This window comes from Anoplopoma fimbria, chromosome 4 (assembly GCF_027596085.1).
Source record: "Anoplopoma fimbria isolate UVic2021 breed Golden Eagle Sablefish chromosome 4, Afim_UVic_2022, whole genome shotgun sequence".
NCBI classification, from domain to species: Eukaryota; Metazoa; Chordata; class Actinopteri; order Perciformes; family Anoplopomatidae; genus Anoplopoma; species Anoplopoma fimbria.
In genome coordinates, this window is record NC_072452.1 from 16,387,716 (window position 1) to 16,408,209 (window position 20,494).

A 20,494-nucleotide genomic window follows, 5' to 3' on the forward strand; every position below is an offset into this window, starting at 1 on the left:
ATAATGGACAGCACTATTTGATGTGTGCAGAGGGTTCTTGTAGGTGTTGCGCTGTTCACAGTACTGAAACAGAATAGAGGAGGTCGCTAGACAGAAAACGGTTTCTTAGTTCGGTTTGTTAGCCTGCTTGTTTTCGGTGGTTTTAAAGAGAGGGAGAGAAAGCTCGCTGTGAGGAACAAACAACTGTTTCTCGCCTGGGTGTCAGACTAATGAAGTGTTCGGTAATATAGGCCTATGTCTTTTTCAATGCTTAACATGTCCCCCACCCCCCCTGTGGGCCTTGAAATGATGGTCCCCCACTGTTCCAAAATCGTTTTGAAAATACTAAAACTTAGCTTGCAAAATACCAATATGCTGATAAGCAATGGCGTTGACTGCTTATTTTTCTCATGAAAAACAAGTCAAGTCGTTGACCTTAACAAAGTTAACAACTTGACTTTCTTTTAAGGGGGTTCTTACAGTACTTATGAAATCTACACTTGACTTTGTGCCTTATGCCGCTGCAGCCCCAGGATTTATTTTATTTTTTAACCCGAGTCAGTATTATTTCTTATATAGTTATATAGTATAGTTTCTTTGTGTCTTACCCTCTTCTCTTGGTGAGAGGTCCTGTCAAACCTTTATTGTTTGATAGTATATGCTGATGTCAATGTCCTGTCCACTAGAGACAAAAGTTTTTTCCTTTTTTTTCCTTTTTTTTTTATCAAGCAAATAACTAAATTCTGATTTTGATATGTTGACGCAGGGCTACGAGGACTGGCTGCGGCACAAGGCTGACAATGAGGTGAATAAGTACCCAGTGACGGTGCTGGAGCAAGGCCGGAGAAAACGGAAGGAGAGTGAGAAGATCAAGGTACCTCTCAGCAGCCACATTCACTGGAATAAATATTTCCTTAGAGACAGGGCCACTAAGAAGCTGCTGGCAGCTTGTCATGACTGTGTTTGGAATATATGCACAGGGGAGAAAATGTTCTGTTTGCTGAACTGATTAGATGTTCAAACATGGGTGTGATGGTAATTCATTTATTCAGGGTGTTGTATGCAGGTTAGTTCTCTCCAATGCATTCTTATCTGTTGCTCTAGGCAACAGTGTTTGCAAAAATGTATGGCTGTTCAAAAGTTAAACATGCATTAAACAATATATAAACACTATATATTTATGTGTATAGTGAAATAAAATGACTCCTGGTTATTTTAAAGGCCTGCAAGTGCTGCTGACACCACTGAGAATCTACGTCCAGCTGTCAAAACCAAAACATTGTTGCTTTGTTTGAAACTTTGCACAGCTGTTTCCTGAACAGGAGCTCACACAAGTTCAATGTAGGCTACCTCCTGGTGCTAAATGGACAACAGCTAAAATAAACATTTAGCAAGCCAAAGAGTCAGGTTTTTTTTTTTCTCCAGATGTTAGCTGACCAAACCAGAGCTAAAAGGAGGGTGAATATTGATCATTGGTCGGACTCATGGACGCTCATGTTGCTCTGTTTATGCTTTATCTTTAAGTAGGCAGTTGTTTGCTAATAAATTAGTCACAACAAGTTGAAAGGAAATTGGCGGCGATGTAAGTTTATTTTTGAGTAATTCTGCTACCTAGTGGCAAAGCTGTGATTGTTTAAACTGCTGTCACTCATCCTTTGCCAAATCCTACTGATCTGGGGCCTAAGAAGAGGGAGAAAGCAAACTGAAAAGTCTTTGTAAGTTGTGTTTGGTTGTTTTTCTTTGATCAGGTTGGAGATGTTTTGGAGGTGAAGGAAGATGAGACCTTTCCCTGTGATTTAATACTGCTGCAGTCCAGCCGAGATGACGACACATGTTTCGTTACCACAGCAAGTCTGGATGGAGAGTCGAACCATAAAGTAAGATGGGCCGCTCTGCTTTCCACTTTTTTTCATAACACATTATGGCTAGATTGTAGAAGTATTTTCACCAAATTGTTGACTTAGAAGAGTAAACTTAAAAATTGTTTCCATTAAGTGATATTAACTATAGTTATACTTTATGTTTTTATAAATGTTATGCTTATTAGCAGATGGAAATTGGGAAGTTGTTTTTCAAAAATACAGAAGTTATCTTGAATTTAAGAGTCTAAGTTTCTTTCTTGTGTAGTTCCTCAGAAAAATGTGCTTATGCTCTCTCTCTCTCTCTCTCTCTCTCTCTCTCTCTCTCTCTCTCTCTCTCTCTCTCTCTCTCTCTCTCTCTCTCTCTCTCTCTCTCTCTCTTTTTTCCACTTGTCCAGACACATTACACAGTGCCAGACACAGAGAAGGATCTGGAAATTCTCAACGCCACCATCGAGTGTGAACAGCCACAGCCTGACCTTTACAAGTAGGCACTCATCATGTGGCCCCAACAGATTTACAACACCAGCATGTCTTGTTTGTGTTTGTTGGGCAATGGATTCCCTCAATGCCAGTTGAGAATGTCCTAAATGACTCTAATATTAACATGTACATTGTTAAGTGGAGAGATTTTGGCAAGCCTTGGTGTGCGTTCAATCTTCAGTCTGCCCAGCAGAGAGGTGATTCTTATTCTATTGTAGGGATCTCAGCTGAGTCAACAGACCGCCTTTAGCTCCCCCTTGGGGCAAGGGGAGGGAACATTGTCAGTTAGCCAGACATCAGAATGGTGTTTAAGACGTGCTAGGGCTCAGTAAGCCATGGTGCCAAATGTTTGCTATCCATAGTCAATAAAACTGACAGCAAGCTGCTGGCTAACTACCACTAATTAGCTTGCTCCTAAACCTCTGCACCTGAGTACTTCTAACGTAAATGAACTCTGCATAAGTTTGTGTACCTTAAGTTCAAAGTTCAGTATTAACAGATTAAATAATATAAGTCTGTATGTAATTGTGTTCCAGGTTTGTCGGCCGAATGCACATCTACAAAACCGATCAGGAGCCGGCAGTGAGGTGAGAGCACTCATGCACCACCACCTCAGCCCACTTTAAGTGAGAGCAAAATCAAAACACAGTTGCTTAAGCACTCATTTGTTCCCCTTTGTATCACCAACAAATCATTATTCCATTGATTTTTCATTGCAGACAAGCATTAAAATTAAAACAGTCTGGCATGACTTCAGCCACTGCTTCCAAAGCACTCCCACAGGCATTTATCATTGACTCCTTTGTAATGGCCATATAAACAAATGCCAATGTCCTTCTCAAGAACACTGAAACCGGTGTAAGCGCAGACTGCAGTCGTACTGTGTATTGTCACTGCGTATTTTAGAGTGGAGGCCAGCTTGCCTGCCAGGTTTCCATTTAGAGAATAGAAGGGTTTGTGGTTTGCACAGCTCCTGTAACTTTTTGATCTACTGATGTGATTGTGCAGGTCTTTGGGCCCAGAAAACCTCCTGCTGAAAGGGGCAACTTTGAAGAACACTCAGAGAGTCCTTGGTGAGACAAAATGAAATTGACTTTATTGCAAGATTTTATTGAATATAGCTAGAAAGCCAATCCTTCTTCTTCCTCTCCTTCTCTTTCTCAAGGTGTTGCAGTTTACACTGGCATGGAGACAAAGATGGCTCTCAACTACCAGGGCAAGTCTCAGAAACGCTCTGCTGTGGAGAAGTAAGTTCAGAAGAAATGACTTAAACAACTTAAAAGTATGTCACGTACATTTGGTACTCATTAACTTATTTTCTTATTTTTCAGGTCTATCAATGCCTTCCTTCTTGTTTACCTTTGCATATTGGTGAGCAAGGCCCTAGTGTGCACTACACTCAAGTATGTATGGCAGAACAAGCCCGGACAGGATTCACCTTGGTACAATGAGAAAACCCAGAGAGAGAAGGAAACCAATCTGGTGAGTACTTGTTTAAGCAAAACTGCCTGTCTTTGTTGTCAAAACAATGAACTGTGAGTTAAGTTTCTCACAGGCACCACAACAGTTTAAACCAAGCCGTACACTTATTACCACTGGGAGAAAAATAGCTAATAGGTCTTGTAGAATTGCATCAGTACTCTGTATAAATGTTACTGTACCCAGAAGGGCTCTGTCAAAGTAGTAAATACTTACCCAGGGAAAGCTTTTAGTTGTAACTTGAGAGGTCACAGTTTCATTGTATCATAGTGTTTTACATGTACTAACCTCTTCTGATCCACACTTATAAAACTCACAGTGAAATGGCCACTGCAGACCTACATTGTGACCTTGTCCATTTTATTGGCTGATAAACTTCTTCCCTAGCTCTCGAACTATGAACAAGATTTCCAACATGTCTTCACATCTGTTGTTTGGATAATCCAGGGCATCTTAAGCACATGATGCGTGTTATTCAAGATGTAGTCAAGTTAAGATATACATTTAAAGATGTGCCCGTGTTCTCATTTTTGTTTTCAACAGTATCTAAAGATGTTCACTGACTTCCTGTCCTTCATGGTGCTCTTCAACTTCATCATTCCGGTATCCATGTATGTGACGGTTGAGATGCAAAAGTTTTTGGGATCCTTTTTCATCACATGGGACAAAGACTTCTATGATCCTGAAATCAAGGAGGGAGCACTGGTCAACACATCAGATCTCAATGAGGAGCTGGGACAGGTGAGGCCGGTAGATGGTCAAAATGAAATGAAACAACACTCAAACGGCAGTAATGTATGTCATTGAGGAATTCCTTTCTGTAAACTCAGCATTTTAAAACTGGGTGTGTGTATAAAAGTAGTGCTTAACACCTACTTAGTGTTTAGAAAGAACAAGTCAGCTGTATGTCACACAAACATTATTCCAAATTTCAAGGAAAACATTTGGCACATAAACCACTCAAATCGTATACATTAATAGGCAGAATGTAGTGCTACAAAATTAAAAAAGCTTCAATGTTATTCCCTCTATAGTTCACAACCAGAGTTACAAAAATATTGATTTTTTTTTTTTTCTTCCATTTTAATACTTAATGACGAAGATAAGGTTGAGTCCATTAAAATGTGGTCTCCAGACTGATTGGTACAGTGAAACTATAAAATATGAGCTGCTCATAATAACACCAGACTGGCCGTGCTGTCCTGACTTCTCATGTTTTTATGGCACCTCTAACTCAAACAGTGCTGCCATAGATCAGTCACACTTGGTTTGCCAGATGATTACTTCAATTAAAGGTGATGCTTCGTTAAACTGATTAATGCAGTGTAATTCTTTCTGGGAGTAATTGCCTAATCTTATTGTTGGAACCTGTTAGATGGGAAACTGAATCTTTATTGGTTTGGAAGAGTGTCATGTATTTTTATCACATTGCCTGCAGGTGGAGTATGTCTTCACAGACAAGACGGGCACCCTCACTCAGAACAACATGGAGTTCATAGAGTGCTGCATCGACGGCTTCCAGTACAAGTACCGGGACGCAAACTCAGAGTTGGACGGTTTCTGTGTCACAGATGGACCTGTGAACAAAGTGCAGGAGAAAGCTGGCAGGGTGGGTGTTGTGGTGTCCCTCCATCTGTTGTAAAAGTCACACATGCAGCAACATATGGCCATTACATAGCTCGCTGCTCAGAAAGACTTCACAGGTCAGCCTCATACAGTCTCCTTGACATGTCAACATAAGCACTCAACATGGAGGGGGGGGCAAAGTGGCTGTTTGCTCTTGACATGAGCGCATCATAGCACTTTTACACACTGTTGCACTTTAACAAGCATGTTGATAAGAGGCCAATTAAGTGGTTGTAAATTCAGGGCTTTATCTAAACTCCAGCTACTGTATATGGCTCCATTTGTGGCTGTAAATTATTAAAATTAGTTTTACACACATAAATGCAAATCACATGAAAGAAATATGAAGTATATGTGAGGGTGTGGTAGAAACCTCTAATGGCTTGTATAAAAACACACCCAAAAGGCCATGTAAAAGGTTAAATATAAATATTAATATACAATAAGCAGTAAAAGCAATGTTAAAACAGAAGGAAAAAAATGCAGAGAAGTGTGGGTAATTGCCGTATTTACAATGAACTGGTTCTAAGAGTGATCAATATTTTGTAGAGATAAGTTTGAAAAGTACTTGCTTACAATATTACAGTATGTTAAATATGGATAAATTAAACTAAAATATAATGTTTGGAAATGTGTATGTGTACAAAAACAATTTTTCTTCACAGAGATGTGACCTTATTGCAGTCAAAATCAATCAGAATATCCTAAAAAAACATGTTGAGACTTTGATTATTTTTTCATTATGAATATGGATTTTAATTTCTGTCCCATTTTATTTCCTGCAAATAACATCAAAATAGACTTTGTGACATTTTAACAACCATTTAGAACGTAGTCGCAGAGTCACTTGAAAACATTACCATGAATGTCGTATCTATACATTTTTAAAAGTAAAGTAGCCTGGTTTAAAAAATGGTTTTAAAATATACCTATTACACACTTATTATTTCTAAAGCTGAATAAATTGAATCAGTGCGTTCTAAAAGTGCCATAAAAGCTTAATGATTTTTCGGATGTGTGTAAGTGTTAAATTTAAAATGGTTGTTCATTGAAGATCTTAATGTTTATACATTCATTTTAACACAAGTTACTGCATCTTATTTTACTGCATTAAGCCATGTTCATGTTGTGTCATCAGGAGAAGGAGGAGCTGTTTCTGCGTGCCCTATGTCTGTGCCACACAGTCCAGGTGAAGGAGTCTACAGAGCAGGGTCAGGGCCAAGGGGACGGACCGATGGACCAGGTAGACGGCTTCGGGTTGGATGGAGAGGTGCTCCATTCACAGCAGGAGCAGAGAGGCTTTATCGCCTCCTCACCCGATGAGGTTGCTCTGGTCAAGGGTGCCATGAGGTAAGAGATGGGCTGTGATGACTCAAGGCGATGAACAGACATTTTAACAATAGTTCAAAGAGCAAGCATGTGGTTTGAATATAAATATCACATAACGGATTTGGTAAATCGTACATGGTTTACATGAATTTACATGGGTACATAAGTGGCTCATTTGAGATGATTTGTCTCCACCTGCAGGTATGGCTTCACATTTCTGGGTCTGGAAAGTAGAAACATGAAAATTCGAACCAGGAACAATGATGTTGAAATGTAAGTCAGTCATTTCACAAACAAGGTTTTTAGTTGTATCCGTTTTTCTATTTGCATTTATGCTACAGCTTCTATTTCCTTTGTACCTCCCAAAGGTATGAACTGCTTCACGTGTTGAACTTTGACCCGGTGAGAAGGCGAATGAGTGTAATAGTCAGATCCAAATCAGGTGAGCTTGGGATTAATGTCAGGTTTTATTGCATTGACCATGATTTAATGTTGGACCTCAGCCCTCACCATGCTGTGTGTTTGTGTGTCTTTATGTATGTTTTTTTTTTCTTTTTCATTTCCAGGTGATACATTGCTCTTCTGTAAGGGAGCAGACTCCTCCATCTTTCCTCGCGTCAGACAAGAGGAGGTTGAAAGGATACGCATGAATGTGGAGCGTAATGCGACAGTGGGTGACATAAGCAAATTCCCTATCAAGTCCTAGTAATTTCTGTTATGTTCAATAGTATATACTGTATGATTCTAGGGTTGGACAGGGTTTATTTGAATAGTTAAGACGTCAAGAAAGATGATTTTCTTCTTGTTGTAACACCGCCTGCTGTTTGTCTCTCTGTTCAGGAGGGCTACCGGACACTGTGTGTGGCCTACAAATATCTCAGTGCAGAGGAGTACGCCCAGGCAGATGCAGGATTGAGGGAAGCTAGATTGGCTCTGCAGGACAGAGAGGAGAAGCTCATGGCTGTTTACAACCAAGTGGAGACCGGCATGAGTCTAATAGGAGCTACTGCTGTAGAAGATCGGTGCGTGCTCACACAACATTACAGACTCTCTCAGATGTACCTGCTGACATTTACAGTTGACGAATGTCTTTTGTTATCTTGCATGCGGCTGTTGTCCTTCCTCTCCTCTCTCTCTCTCATTAAAGATCAGTGCCAATAATTGTAGGGGCCCCTAAATCTCAGAATACACCTAAAATTGACAGGAGAGGGCAAACGTTAGCAGATGCCAGCAATAAATGTTTCATAAACGCCATGTTCTTACTCAGTGTTTTATAATCGCCTCTTTGGTGTCTTGCTGAACTGAATTCATTCCTCCTTTTTATAATGTTTATCTCCTTTTTATGCAACCTCAACACTTTACACTAGCAGCTTTTCAGCACCAGTTTTCTGCCTCATGCTTTTTGCCTCCAACATGTCACCAAATTCCTGGTAGTGTTTTATCTGGTATTAATTAGCTTACCTAAATTCACCTGAGAAATGGTGAGAACCAAAAGTTCCCTTGATTCAGATCTATTTAATGTAAGCTCACACCGCCATCTAGTGGTTGACATTGGGTACTCTCTTCCACGTTCCAAAATAACTATTGCATTTAGAAAATGCATTAACTAACACAATCAGCTTGCATCAATGCATTTCATCTTAAATACTAAATAGTAAATGAATTTACATCAGAGTGTAATTATTTTCTTCTCAGATTATTGGAGAAAAAGGATATTGATCTTAAAAGAATCCTCCTTATCTATACTATTGCTCTTATTTATTTTTTCATCATCTAATTTATACATATATAAAAAACATTTTAAAGTGCCACCCCACCCCAACCATTGATGATTGTTTATGTGAATTTGGCACATTTAGTATAAACAATGAGATCATGGTTATGTTGAGAATAGTCATATTGGGGAGCACATGTCCCCAAGTCCCTTCTACGTCTGTCTCACAACACAATCATTCTTATTTAAGTCCCATTTGCACCAGAAAAACAGCAGCTTTGTTTTGTGGCATTAAGACTTTTTATCTTTAATTCTAGTGTTCGAATGAACATATTCCTGTTGGTGTCATAATCTTTCATTTATCACATTACTTTTTTTCTTATCCCCCAGGCTTCAAGAGGAGGCAGCAGAGACCATGGAGGCTCTGCAGGGTGCAGGTATGAAAGTCTGGGTCCTAACGGGGGACAAGATGGAGACGGCAAAGTCCACCTGCTATGCTTGTAGATTGTTCCAGAGAAGTACAGAGCTTATGGAGCTTACTGTGCGTACTCTGGAGGATGGAGGGAGGAGGCGGGAGGAACGACTGCATGAGCTCCTGCTTGAATACCATAAGAAAGCTGTAAAGGATGCACCACCGGTTAAGGCAGGCGTCACCAGGTTGGTACCTTGACTTGCATGATCTGTATTAAGATCATTTTAATGACACTTTGTTCTTGTATTAGGGTGATCATTTAACCAATCTGAATCTTATTGATGATTAAACTCAGATCTGTTTCCCTGTTCTCTTTTGTAGGTCCTGGTCTTCAGCAAACCAGGACTTTGGTTTTATCATAGATGGAGCCACTCTATCGATGGTGCTCAACTCGTCCTCTGAATCCAACTCAAGTCGCTACAAGAACCTGTTCCTGCAGATTTGTCAAAACTGCACATCTGTGCTCTGCTGCCGCATGGCACCTCTACAAAAGGCACAGGTCAGAACAATCGGCTTAAAATGTGGGAAATATGTATCCATTAATTAAAATAATTATTTTTAGGTTGAACACTTGGTTTCAGGTTTTTGAAATTGTCTTCCCTCTGTCTCGCTCCATCTTTAGATCGTTAAGATGGTGAAGAACTCTAAAGGCAGCCCAATCACCCTTTCTATTGGAGATGGGGCCAATGATGTCAGCATGATTTTGGAAGCTCATGTTGGGATTGGTAAGAAATGTCCTTCTCTCAACTGTTCCAAATGTAGGGAAGGGTAACTTTTTGGTGAAGGTAGTGTGCACGGCTCGAACTTAAGGGCATCCCGTTATCCCAGGAACGAAAAAAAGGATGAGGGATGATTTTAAAAAAAACAAAAAAAAACATTTTGGGCTAGGGCAGCATAGAAGGTAGGTCTAGCCTACAAGATTAATACAACTGCAATTAAACGATAGCAATCTCTGACGAAGTTGTCAATTAAGTAGCCTACACGATTCAAGAGTGTGCAAGCGCTCTGTCACACACTGACAGATGTACACAAAGCGAGAAGAGGAACTCATGAATGGTTGTAAGGCAGTTACAGTGGTGTCCCAAAAGCGGAAGTAACACGTAAGAGAACAAGGGTTAAACTCCGACCGTGCTCTTTGTCTCTTTGTCTCTTTCTGTCTTTTTCCCTCTAAAAACAAAACAAATCAAAAAATATGTATGTAACAAATGTTTTTTTAGTTTTTCGGTACAGTGGTGAGAAAAGTACGAGCCTAGTAGAGTGTGACATTTGTTGTTGGTTTTCCAGGTATTAAGGGTAAAGAGGGTCGTCAGGCAGTGAGGAACAGTGATTATGCCATCCCCAAACTCAAGCACCTCAAGAAACTTTTGTTGGCTCATGGGCATCTCTACTATGTCCGCATTGCACACCTGGTGCAATATTTCTTCTACAAGGTAGGAGGAACATTGACTTCATATCTTTTATTCTTCAGCCTAAGAACTTATATTGTGTTTCATCAAAGCCTGTAATTCCCCAACAAACTCACACACTAACGTGATTTGAGGATCATGTGATGACAGATTTGACAGAATCAGTTAAACAGTTTCTAGGTTCAACTCAGGTTAATGTATTGAATTATTATACATACATTATAAGCACATGGGAACTTATGAATGCATTTGATGCTCCTCCATCAGTGTGACACTTTTCTCTCTCTCCGTTTGCCTGCAGAACCTTTGCTTCATCTTACCTCAGTTTTTGTACCAGTTCTTCTGTGGTTATTCCCAGCAAGTGAGTATGTCCTGAGGCCCTTTGAGGTTCAAAGAGGTTCAGAACATGAAAGGAGGCGGTATCCCTTGAATCCACACCTCCTCGTCCTCCTGAATGCCAGACTCTTTCCTCAGATTGCTCCTTCCGCACTGCCCCCTGGGATGTCTGAGCTCTGATTGATATGTTTACTGACTCTTGACGACATAGCACTGTTATAATGTAATGCAGACATGTGTCATGTTCTGCCACTGTACTACATCATATGTGGATATTATGTAATCATGGCATGTACATGTGTCTGCGTGTGTGTGTTGTCACACTGTTACAAACACAATGTCATAATAATACATTATATACATTCAGGTATTATTACATGACCTGATGGCAATTTGGAGCACATTGATGAATTCAGTTTTTTTATATTATGAGAAGTAAATATATTTTATACATTTTTTGGTACTGTGTTCGAAAAAAACTGCTCCTGACATAGAAATATATGTAAATTACTGCATTAATTAATATAATTACCGTCACTTTAAGATGACTGATTTATATTTTAGTATTTCTATTTGTGAGAGGTGAGGGTGAATATTTTATTCTGGTTCATGCCACATGACGCCTGACATAAATCTTTCATCAGAACATGAAATATGAATATAAGCTTGCTTATATGACACACTCTAAGGTCAAGTATGATTGTGTGTATGAGTTTTGTCCTCTCCATGATATTAACCCCTAGTTGCCCCGTCCCCCTTCCCCTTCCCCCTCCTCCTCCCCCCCTCCTCCTCCTCCCCCTGCTCCTCCTCCCCCTGCTCCCATCCTCCCCAGCCCCTGTATGACGCGGCCTATCTGACGATGTACAACATCTGCTTCACCTCTATGCCCATCCTGGCTTACAGTCTCCTGGAGCAGCACATCTGCATTGAGGTTCTGCTGGACAACGCTACCCTCTACAGGTAAACCTGGGAACCTTCGCTTACTTGCACCTGTTAAATTGTTTCCTTTAAGTAAAGACGAGCAATATTTATATAAATTAATAAGTTAATGTTTTAGATCTTGGATTGTCTGTTTTGAATGGCTTGTCTTTGTATTGGTCTTCAAGTGAAGCAAAATAATAAGATAACATGGAAATAATAAACTGAAAATGTGACGGCTGAGCCATGACTTGTTATTCTTAAAATACAAAATATGAAATTTAATGAACAAGTTACAAAGACCTTGTGAAAGGGGATTCACATTTTGGCTAGCTATTTCTGCTTCTTTAATGTCCCACATTAGCTTTTTGATGTTTATTCTAATTGGGCATTTACCCTTTTTATGTTCAATTGTATTGTTGTCACTTCTGACCAGATATGACTTTTATGCAGAAATCCACTACAGTGATTTTCAAATTCTTCTTAATTTATGTGATGAAAAAACAAAGACTTTTATTACATTTAACATTAAAACTGTGAGTTTGGTTTAAGACAGAGCTGTTCACATTCCTCACTGAAATATTTTGTTGTTTCCCTTTGGATAAATTAGATTATATGCAAAGAGACTGAACCATTAATTATAAAATAAGGACTTTACAATTTTCCATCTTTCTCTTTCATGACTTTCTTTAGAGAGATTGCAAAGAATGGCATGTTACGGTGGAGACCATTCCTCTACTGGACTCTACTCGGAGTCTTCCACGGCTTGCTCTTCTTCTTTGGTGTTCGATATTTGTTCAGCAACCCAGCACTGCAGGATAACGGCCAGGTTTGACTAAATTCACCTCTATAATTGAATTACTTGATTAAGCATTGTCTCCTAAGTACACTTGCTCATTTGCCTTATTTATATCTAGGTTTTTGGCAACTGGTCATATGGAACGATTGTCTTCACTGTCCTTGTCTTCACTGTCACACTCAAGGTAAACCACTTCCTTTATTTTATGAATTGGTGTATAATTTGAACAGCTGTTTAACAGATGTTTGAAGTTGATTTATTGTCTTGCTGAACACTGACTTTAGTTACGTGTTTTGAATATTTAACATGCACCTTTATTGACCTTTTCTCTACTGTTCTAGCTCGCTCTGGACACCCGGCACTGGACATGGATCAACCACTTTGTTATCTGGGGCTCCCTGCTTTTCTACGTGTTTTTCAGCTTCTTCTGGGGAGGAATAATATGGTAAGAAAACGGCTCAGCATAAGATAACCTACATAGTCATTGTAGCTGACCTGTCGTTTTTAATTTCTATTCAATCCCTGTGGCTCTTTCAGTCAGTATAAACCAAAGTGTTCTCTCTCCTGCAGGCCTTTCCTGAAGCAGCAGCGTTTGTACTTTGTGTTTGCCAACATGCTGAGCTCAGTGTCGGCCTGGCTGGTCATCATCTTGCTCATCCTGCTCAGCCTACTGCCAGAGATCCTGCTTGTGGTGTTCCGCAAGCCTCGTGGGCCCCACGCTCGACAGGTAGAGCTGAGACACACACACACACTCGGCCTGACGCACACATTTGTGCTCTACTTCACTCGCTCTTTCTTTCTCTCCCTCTACCTCTCTCTCTGTCCCAGATTTACGACGCTCAAAAGTAACAATTTAACCATTATTTCCCCAAGGTTTCGGTTGTTGTTAATGGAGCCCATCTTTGTCATGGTTACGAGAGGGATTTTAATCAAATCCTTCACATGTTCTTGGATCGCTCAAGTGGATATGGCTTTGTATATACGGAGCAAAGTTTCACTGTAGAGGACTATTGGCCTCCACTAAAAGCTCCCTTGTCTGTGTTGTTGAATCAGGAGGGAGAAATTATTAAATCAGACCACAACTAAGTTTTTTTTTTTTTTTTTTTTTTTTTTTTAGAGCTGACAACTAAACACACACCTCTGATCGATGGTGGCACTCTGCTAGCAACTATGACTCTTGAGCTATTGGTCAAGTGTCATTTTATATGATATGTGGGGTTAGCTAGAAATGAAATCACATATTATTGAGGATGGATGCACCCCAGAGTTTAAGATGAGACATCAAAAATATTTTAACATTTTACAGGAAGAGAAAAGTGAATGTATTTTCTTTTATTATGCGTTTTCTGTATTTGGCATGGTACAAGATAATGAAATAATTAAAACAGGGAAACAGGGATATGTTATGTTAGGATTTTTTTCCACTGCATCTTTAAAATCAGGTTTCACTGACTTCATTTGAGAGGGACAGCTCGATTTCCCTCCCTTTTCCTCCAGAAAACTTTCCCTGAAATATTTTGTCGTTTCAGTTAGCTCACCATGAGGCTAACGTGTTTTCCAAGCAGCTGGAAATGTTTGGTGCCAGGCACTGTTCTTTTGCGTGCGTTCCACACTTTAAAATTGTGTCTAGACGACTTTTATTTAGGAAAAGTAATAAACCAAACCAAATGTTTTTCACATTCGAGGGCAATCGTACAGCAGTTTTGCTAACTATGTACTTGATACGGTGTTTGTTTGTTAAAATGTCCGCTTTTGTGTATTTATCAGTTGTTCAAATTACAGAATCCATCAAGAATTTACAAATTGAATTATTTTATTGATAGCTGAAAGACATGGCATTCTGTCAATTTTGCCATTAAAAGACAGTTGTTGCTAAACGTGGCACAGTGTAACTATTACAGTAATGAAGCATGTTGTTTTCCTAACTAGTGCCCCCGCTTTTGCACTTTAACACTTTCTTCTTACTCTGTCTCACCTCTTATTTCTTCTCTCTTCCTCTCTGGACTTGCCTCCCCTAAAGATGAAGCATCGCCTTCCTTCCTCTGGGACATCTACTATCTTCATGTTGTCGCAGACCGCTAGCACCCACAGCTTCTCGTGGAGTGACTGAGGTCTCTTTTTCTTTTTGTCAGCTCTTATATTTAAGTCTCTTCCTGCAGAGTTTCTATGTCCGCCAGTCAAGCTCGTTTCCTACCTGTTGTGTCCTTCCTCTCCCACTGTTTGACTCCTTCCTTACCCTCTAAAGTACCTTGGGGTTGGGTTCTGTGACTTTCTACAGTCCCCACTCATTTTAAATTAGTTCTCACATCAAGAATGCTGTCCTTGACATCTTGACTTAAGTGCATTTATTAGATATATGTTTATCAAATTAAGAGGAATGTTGGTTGGTGGGCCGCTGTGTGTGCCCAAGCAGTGTGGAGTAGGACCAGGTGTCCAAACGTGCAGTCAGTCTTCCATTCTTGTCTGTCCAGTTGTATCAGTCAGTGTTGCCTCTCTGTGCTGCTCCAGTGCCTGCTGCCTCCGCATGTCAAGTCAGGTGAATGCAGCACGTCAAAGCACCCAAACTTATCTGCATGAGGCTCAAGTCAACAACCTCATCCTGGAACCTCACCACAAACCCTGCGGGCCACTGCAATTTGTCTGTGCGTGCGTGTTATAACGTACATGCTTTTAAGAAAAGTGAAAGGATATCAGCCACATATTAATATGGAGCAGTTCAATAAGAGCCAAGGCTTTTGAAAATATTGTTATTGCAAGGAAAAGGTGTCTAAAAAGGCACGTGGGCTGATTTTCATTGTCCACCTGTCCGGTGTTGACTACTTTGTGTTTGCATACGTTTGTTTCCTGTGTGTGTGTGTGTGTATATATATATATATACATGTGTGTATATATATATATATATATATATATGTGTGTATATATATGTTTGTCTGTGTGAAAGAGAGAGAGCACAAGGTGGAGAGAGAAGCCAAGTGTGTGTTTGTCAGCGTAGTGATGTCATTGGTGTCTCTTGCCTCACCCTTCTAGAAGAAGCCGGTTCAGTCGAACATGGGGGGCCACCAGTCTCCCCGGTCTTCAGCCAGACCCCTGCTCATGAGAACCTTTTCAGATGAGTCCCATACTGTCATTTAAACAGGTACCAGTCCACCCCCAGGCCATTTAAGCCAATCAAAGACTAGATCCCCAAGCCAACCTCTCCTGCTTTTTAACAAGAGAATCAAAAACGTATTGGCATACAGGCCACATTCATAAAGACCCAGTGTGTTCGTCTGTGTTGTATGAGCTGATATTGGCTGGCTGAAGAGATGCACCGTTTCCATGTCATATTCAAGTCTTCTTTTAACCTTTTTTAGATAAGATGGTGCATCTTTTGAACAAGTGAATGCATCTGTAGGCCTAATGTTGCAAACTTTAAAAACATGCTCCTTTCAGCCTCCCTTTGGAAGCCCTGCTTTTATTACCGTCTGCATGTGCTTTTAAAATCCCAATTTCCAATGTTTTTAATTTCAGTCCATCTCGTTTTTATAAGGAATGTCTGAGTGTGAGGTGTTTGTTTCAGTTTGCTTGGATTTTCTTATCTGACAGTGAAAATCAACAGAGCTGGTCTGTGATTTTAACTTCCCCTGTCTGACATTCATGTTCCTTTTTATACCGCTGATGTTCGGTCATGGTCGTTACGTCCTGTGTGCACGTACAAACCTGTGTTGGTGGTTGCCGTCTGCTTACTTTCCTGGCAAAAAAATGTATGCATTTGTGAGTGCTGTGCTTAACTCACTGCATGATGTGACGTTGCCTTAACCTCAGACAGCGGTGCTGCATTACATAAAGGGGGTGGCAAAATGAATGGAAACACCTGATGAAACATTTTAAAGATTCTAGAAGGTAAATATGGAAAACCAATATTGCATAAATAAACTAATAAGACATTATGGAATATATCAAATATGGACAAAATATGAGGTCTGTATGAAATTACAATTAATCCAATACATTTATAAAACTCAGCTCATTTATTCCAGCCGTTTATGTTCAAATGTCAATTTTCTTTTTAATTATAGTTGTGGGCCCTGTTTTTTGCTTTACTTTTATAGATGACAATAGAAAGATGACAATTGGGGAGGGAAAGATGCCAGGCCCTTTTAGACTTTGTGATTAAAAGTGGCATTATAAAATAATAAATAATGGCACTGTGGTTTAAATAAAAAAATAACTGGAATTAAATAAAATAACATAAAAACTGTTATTGTGAATAAAGGCAGGATGAAATGACATTTTATAATGTGCTGAGTTTTTAAATGTGTTGGATTATATCACAATTTCATGGTTTATTATTTATTTTGTCTGTATTTATTCATGTGATTGTTTGTTTCATAATGTCTTGTTTATTGATTTAATATTAAACACTTGTATACAGATATACATAAGACTTTAGATTGTGTCAAAATTGGACTTATGGCAGCAATATAAAAAGCACCGGAGGTGTTCTGAGGCCTGAAGGTTCATGATATTGTGTTAAATGTTTCAGTGTTTTCATGTTTTTGTCAACCCCTGTAGGTCGGTCTGTATGTCACACCTTCACATTTCTGTTGACCAGGGTCACTCGTATCTGTTGCTAAACAATAGTATCAGGCCTTTTGCAAAACCGTTCACAGTTTAACCTGCATTTCTATTCTCCCAATAGCTTTCTGAGGTCGGTCTCCTACCAATATCCAGGTAAACTACAGCGAGACGAAACCCTACTTACATTGTTTTGTCTGTTCAATGTCCCTGAATGAGATCGGGTGCATTTCCTTTACTAATTTCTGTTTGTCTCTGGTGGCGGGGAAGGTGTCGAATTTGTGTTTTTCATGTATCGTGGTATGGGGCCAATCTCCACTAATTCTCTCGATTGACAATTTTTGGTGATTTCAAGGTGTCTCGTCCTCTCCCTCTTTTTGGCAGAAGCTCAAAATGAAAACATTGAAGTAAAATCTGTCTGCTTGTTCTTTTCCAGACTGCAGCTGTCACACCACTATCCTATAAGCACCTAAAGGAGCGCCAGTGAAAGGCAGCAAGGACTGCGTCCCGTACCATTCAGGTCAGAGCTGCCATCATGCCTGGTCTTAAAAGAAGAAAAGAAGAAGAGGAGGAGGGGAAAAAAAGAAGAAAAAGAGCGCTGTGCTGACTGGGGGGAAAAGGGATAAAAAGGGGTTAAGCAGTCTTTTGACTTGCGTCTCTCCGTCCTTCTCTGCCCAATCCCAACAGCTCCTAACCCCCCAACGCATGCCTGCAGAGCAGTGCCCTGCATTACTTTGTTTTTAAAATATCTACTCAGATGACAGGCATGAGTTTTGTTTCTTTTTCTCCTTTTTTTTTTTTTTTTTTTTTTTTTTAAATACTAGCTTATGAATGAATGAATACACGGCTGCCTTGTCAGTAGCTCTATCCAACTGCTGTGTTTTAACAAGCAGTTGTAATAGTTTCCACTCTAAGAATGGTTCACCTGCATGAAAGAAGGCTCAAAAGAACACTTCACTCCACCGATGCTCAATCACTGTGTTCTGCAAAGTTGAATGATCCCATTCCCTCCAATGGTTACACTTTGAACGGTTATTCTACTTTACAATTATTGTGCTTTATAGCTATTCTTTAATGGTTTTATGTTATGTTGCTCTCATGCACGGGTCTAAATTATTCAAGATGAAAAGTTACTGAAGCTGATTTCAAACTGTTGTAACAGATTTCTGCTCTATAGAGGATTACATGATTATTTGTTTCCAATGATGTATCTGCTTTCTCTTTCGAATACTAAGATATAAGAGGAGCTAATGGAGGCCATATTACCACTCAGTCCAAAGTGTGTGTGTGTGTGTATGCAAGATGGAGAGATAGATTAGAGATGTTAAGCAATGAGACATTGCTCGGAGCGTGTCCAAAATCTTCCAACCTCAGAGATAATTTAAGAGTCAATTTAAGATGAGAATATTAATATATATATATATATATATATATATATATATATGTGCTGTACTGTGTAAATTTAGCTTAGAGATTTATGATAGCATCTGCTCAAAGCCAAAAAGATGAACGTAATGCGATCAGATGCGAACGAGTGTGACCCGAAAGTGACAAGTCAGTGTGTGTGCGTGTGCGTGTGTGTGTGTGTGTTACTAAGTGCATGCTGGATGAGTAAAGCCAGAAACGCCCGTATGTCACGAAAAACCAGGATTACTTGAACCTCATTGATGTAGTTCGCCTAGAAATATCCTGCACTATAAAGGAAGCTGGTTTCCTCATTGCTTAGATGGCCACTAAGCCACATGAATATATGCCTGAGAACACACACATGCACATATTAGATAGATGAAAAACAACACACACGCACACAATAATTACACACGTTGTACACATTAAATGCGTACATGCACTAAAGCCTAAATGAGGTATTTATGTTCATTACCCATTATCTAGTTTGCATACTTTGTCTCAGGCAGGCTGAAGTTGGAATATAAAGAAAATCAACTCCAGACCTGCAGAGTCAACATAGTAAATACCACTTTGGGGCTCCAGGCTCCGTCTCCTTCCTTTTGTTTTTGGTCAACTTTGCTGACCGACAAAATGACAGAGTGGACCGTTTGTTCCTTCCTTTAACTTCTTGTGTGCTTCATACATTCCATTTAAACATGCCATGATTTCACTTTAAAATACTCTTTCTGAATATTGTTCTTGGTTTCTGTTTTTTCCACAAACCTGTATGGTCTTTTTGGCATATTTATTGTTAAGTGTACTTTTACTCACAAATGTTATACTTTTTATTACATAAAGCTTTTTTTTTATAGTGAAGATTGGTCAGCTTTGTGCCAGTTGACTTGGTTTGTGTTACTCCAGCCCTGATGTGAGCCTGTGCCAATCCCTTTTAGTAGTCTTTGTCATATATGCAAAGACAGGCAGCCCCAACAACACACTCCCAGTATCCCAGAGTCAAGCTCTGAACCAGGGCCAGTCCTTTCACCAGGTTATCTCCACTCTTGGTTTAAACAGATTACCTCTTACTAATCATCTGTCAGTGTGGCAATTTATAGAGTTTACTACACCACTGATCCCTTCTCAAACAATAACTCCAGTGCAGTACTTTTTGATGATGGCCTTGTATTTCACCCTGCTGACTGTAGCCTGACATATCTGATACAGTGCTTCTGCAGAATTGCAGTCATAATGCCGATTGGAAATTAAAATAATTAAGTGAAGTTGTTCTTAGCAAATGGAAAAATTGACAAGCCTTTCAGCGTCATTTCCTACTAAGACAACTTGTTTTTCTGATGTTAGGATTTTGAAAGAGGCTGTTTCATTACTCTGTGACACGTCACCTCCAGACTGCACTCTGTTGGAGACACCACATGTAAGAGGACTGAGAGGGGCTGCCTGCTTTGTTAAAAAGAACATTATAAAACCTTTAAGTGACATCAGAGATGCTATTTTCAGAGCTTAAAAATATCTTGAATCTAATGTTTTTGCCTGTCTAAATGAAAAGTATAACAGAATGGATTGTATTTTTAATGCAACCTTTTTCCAGCCACTTTTGTAATAAAACCAAAATGTCAAAAACAAACAAAAAAAAGCACGAGAGGCTCTGTGGTTGTGGACGCTGTCCCTGTCTTAGAGGGCTGGAGGTGGACATCTTCAGGCACCTCAGCAGACCTGCGTAATGCGGCAGGGACACCTCGCCACCTCCAGCCCTTTGGGTCTCCAGCCTCAACACTCCAAACCTCCAAGCTGAATGTACCTCTTTGAAACTAGTATGTTCAAAACCTGAAGATTTTCTGTAATAAAGCAGAATGTTTTGAAGATAAACAAACGTCTTATTGTGCTTTGTTACACCGATTGTTGTTTGCAGGTTCTGTCTGATGTAAGGATATGTGTACGTGCGGCTGAGAGAGTGTGTGTGTGTGTGTGTGTGAGAGTGTTTATGTGCATTCGACCACACTAAGCAGATGCTGTGCAGTAATGAGATGGCAGAGAAGCTAAGCTGGATCAGCTGAGTGGCTGCGTATCAGGACGGCCAACTGCTGCTTCCACCACTCCGTGTGTGGCCTCACATCAAGAAAAACCTCAAGT

The 20,494-nt window shown here is 39.8% G+C and overlaps 1 protein-coding gene across 5 annotated transcripts in view; it reads left to right on the forward strand.

Moving 5' to 3' along the window:
* The window catches only part of atp11c (ATPase phospholipid transporting 11C), a 41,833-nt gene extending 21,618 nt beyond the window's left edge, over window positions 1-20,215 (forward strand). The window contains exons 5-31 of one of the 5 annotated variants that reach the window (XM_054597055.1): window positions 746-853; window positions 1,728-1,856; window positions 2,237-2,325; window positions 2,858-2,908; window positions 3,330-3,394; window positions 3,487-3,568; window positions 3,653-3,803; window positions 4,344-4,541; window positions 5,239-5,409; window positions 6,565-6,776; window positions 6,957-7,028; window positions 7,124-7,197; window positions 7,322-7,425; window positions 7,596-7,777; window positions 8,860-9,126; window positions 9,263-9,440; window positions 9,564-9,666; window positions 10,226-10,371; window positions 10,649-10,708; window positions 11,516-11,643; window positions 12,295-12,430; window positions 12,519-12,584; window positions 12,742-12,845; window positions 12,971-13,127; window positions 15,428-15,536; window positions 17,082-17,113; window positions 17,394-17,449. In XM_054597055.1, the coding sequence (XP_054453030.1) occupies window positions 746-853; window positions 1,728-1,856; window positions 2,237-2,325; window positions 2,858-2,908; window positions 3,330-3,394; window positions 3,487-3,568; window positions 3,653-3,803; window positions 4,344-4,541; window positions 5,239-5,409; window positions 6,565-6,776; window positions 6,957-7,028; window positions 7,124-7,197; window positions 7,322-7,425; window positions 7,596-7,777; window positions 8,860-9,126; window positions 9,263-9,440; window positions 9,564-9,666; window positions 10,226-10,371; window positions 10,649-10,708; window positions 11,516-11,643; window positions 12,295-12,430; window positions 12,519-12,584; window positions 12,742-12,845; window positions 12,971-13,127; window positions 15,428-15,532 (3,138 nt within the window). In that variant the 3' untranslated portion in view covers window positions 15,533-15,536; window positions 17,082-17,113; window positions 17,394-17,449. Of the gene's footprint in view, window positions 1-745; window positions 854-1,727; window positions 1,857-2,236; window positions 2,326-2,857; window positions 2,909-3,329; window positions 3,395-3,486; window positions 3,569-3,652; window positions 3,804-4,343; window positions 4,542-5,238; window positions 5,410-6,564; window positions 6,777-6,956; window positions 7,029-7,123; window positions 7,198-7,321; window positions 7,426-7,595; window positions 7,778-8,859; window positions 9,127-9,262; window positions 9,441-9,563; window positions 9,667-10,225; window positions 10,372-10,648; window positions 10,709-11,515; window positions 11,644-12,294; window positions 12,431-12,518; window positions 12,585-12,741; window positions 12,846-12,970; window positions 13,128-15,427; window positions 15,537-17,081; window positions 17,114-17,393 lie in introns of all 5 variants that reach the window. The other 4 variants (XM_054597057.1, XM_054597056.1, XM_054597058.1 and 1 more) reach the window with 4 other exon arrangements.
* Window positions 20,216-20,494: the final 279 nt, after the last annotated feature.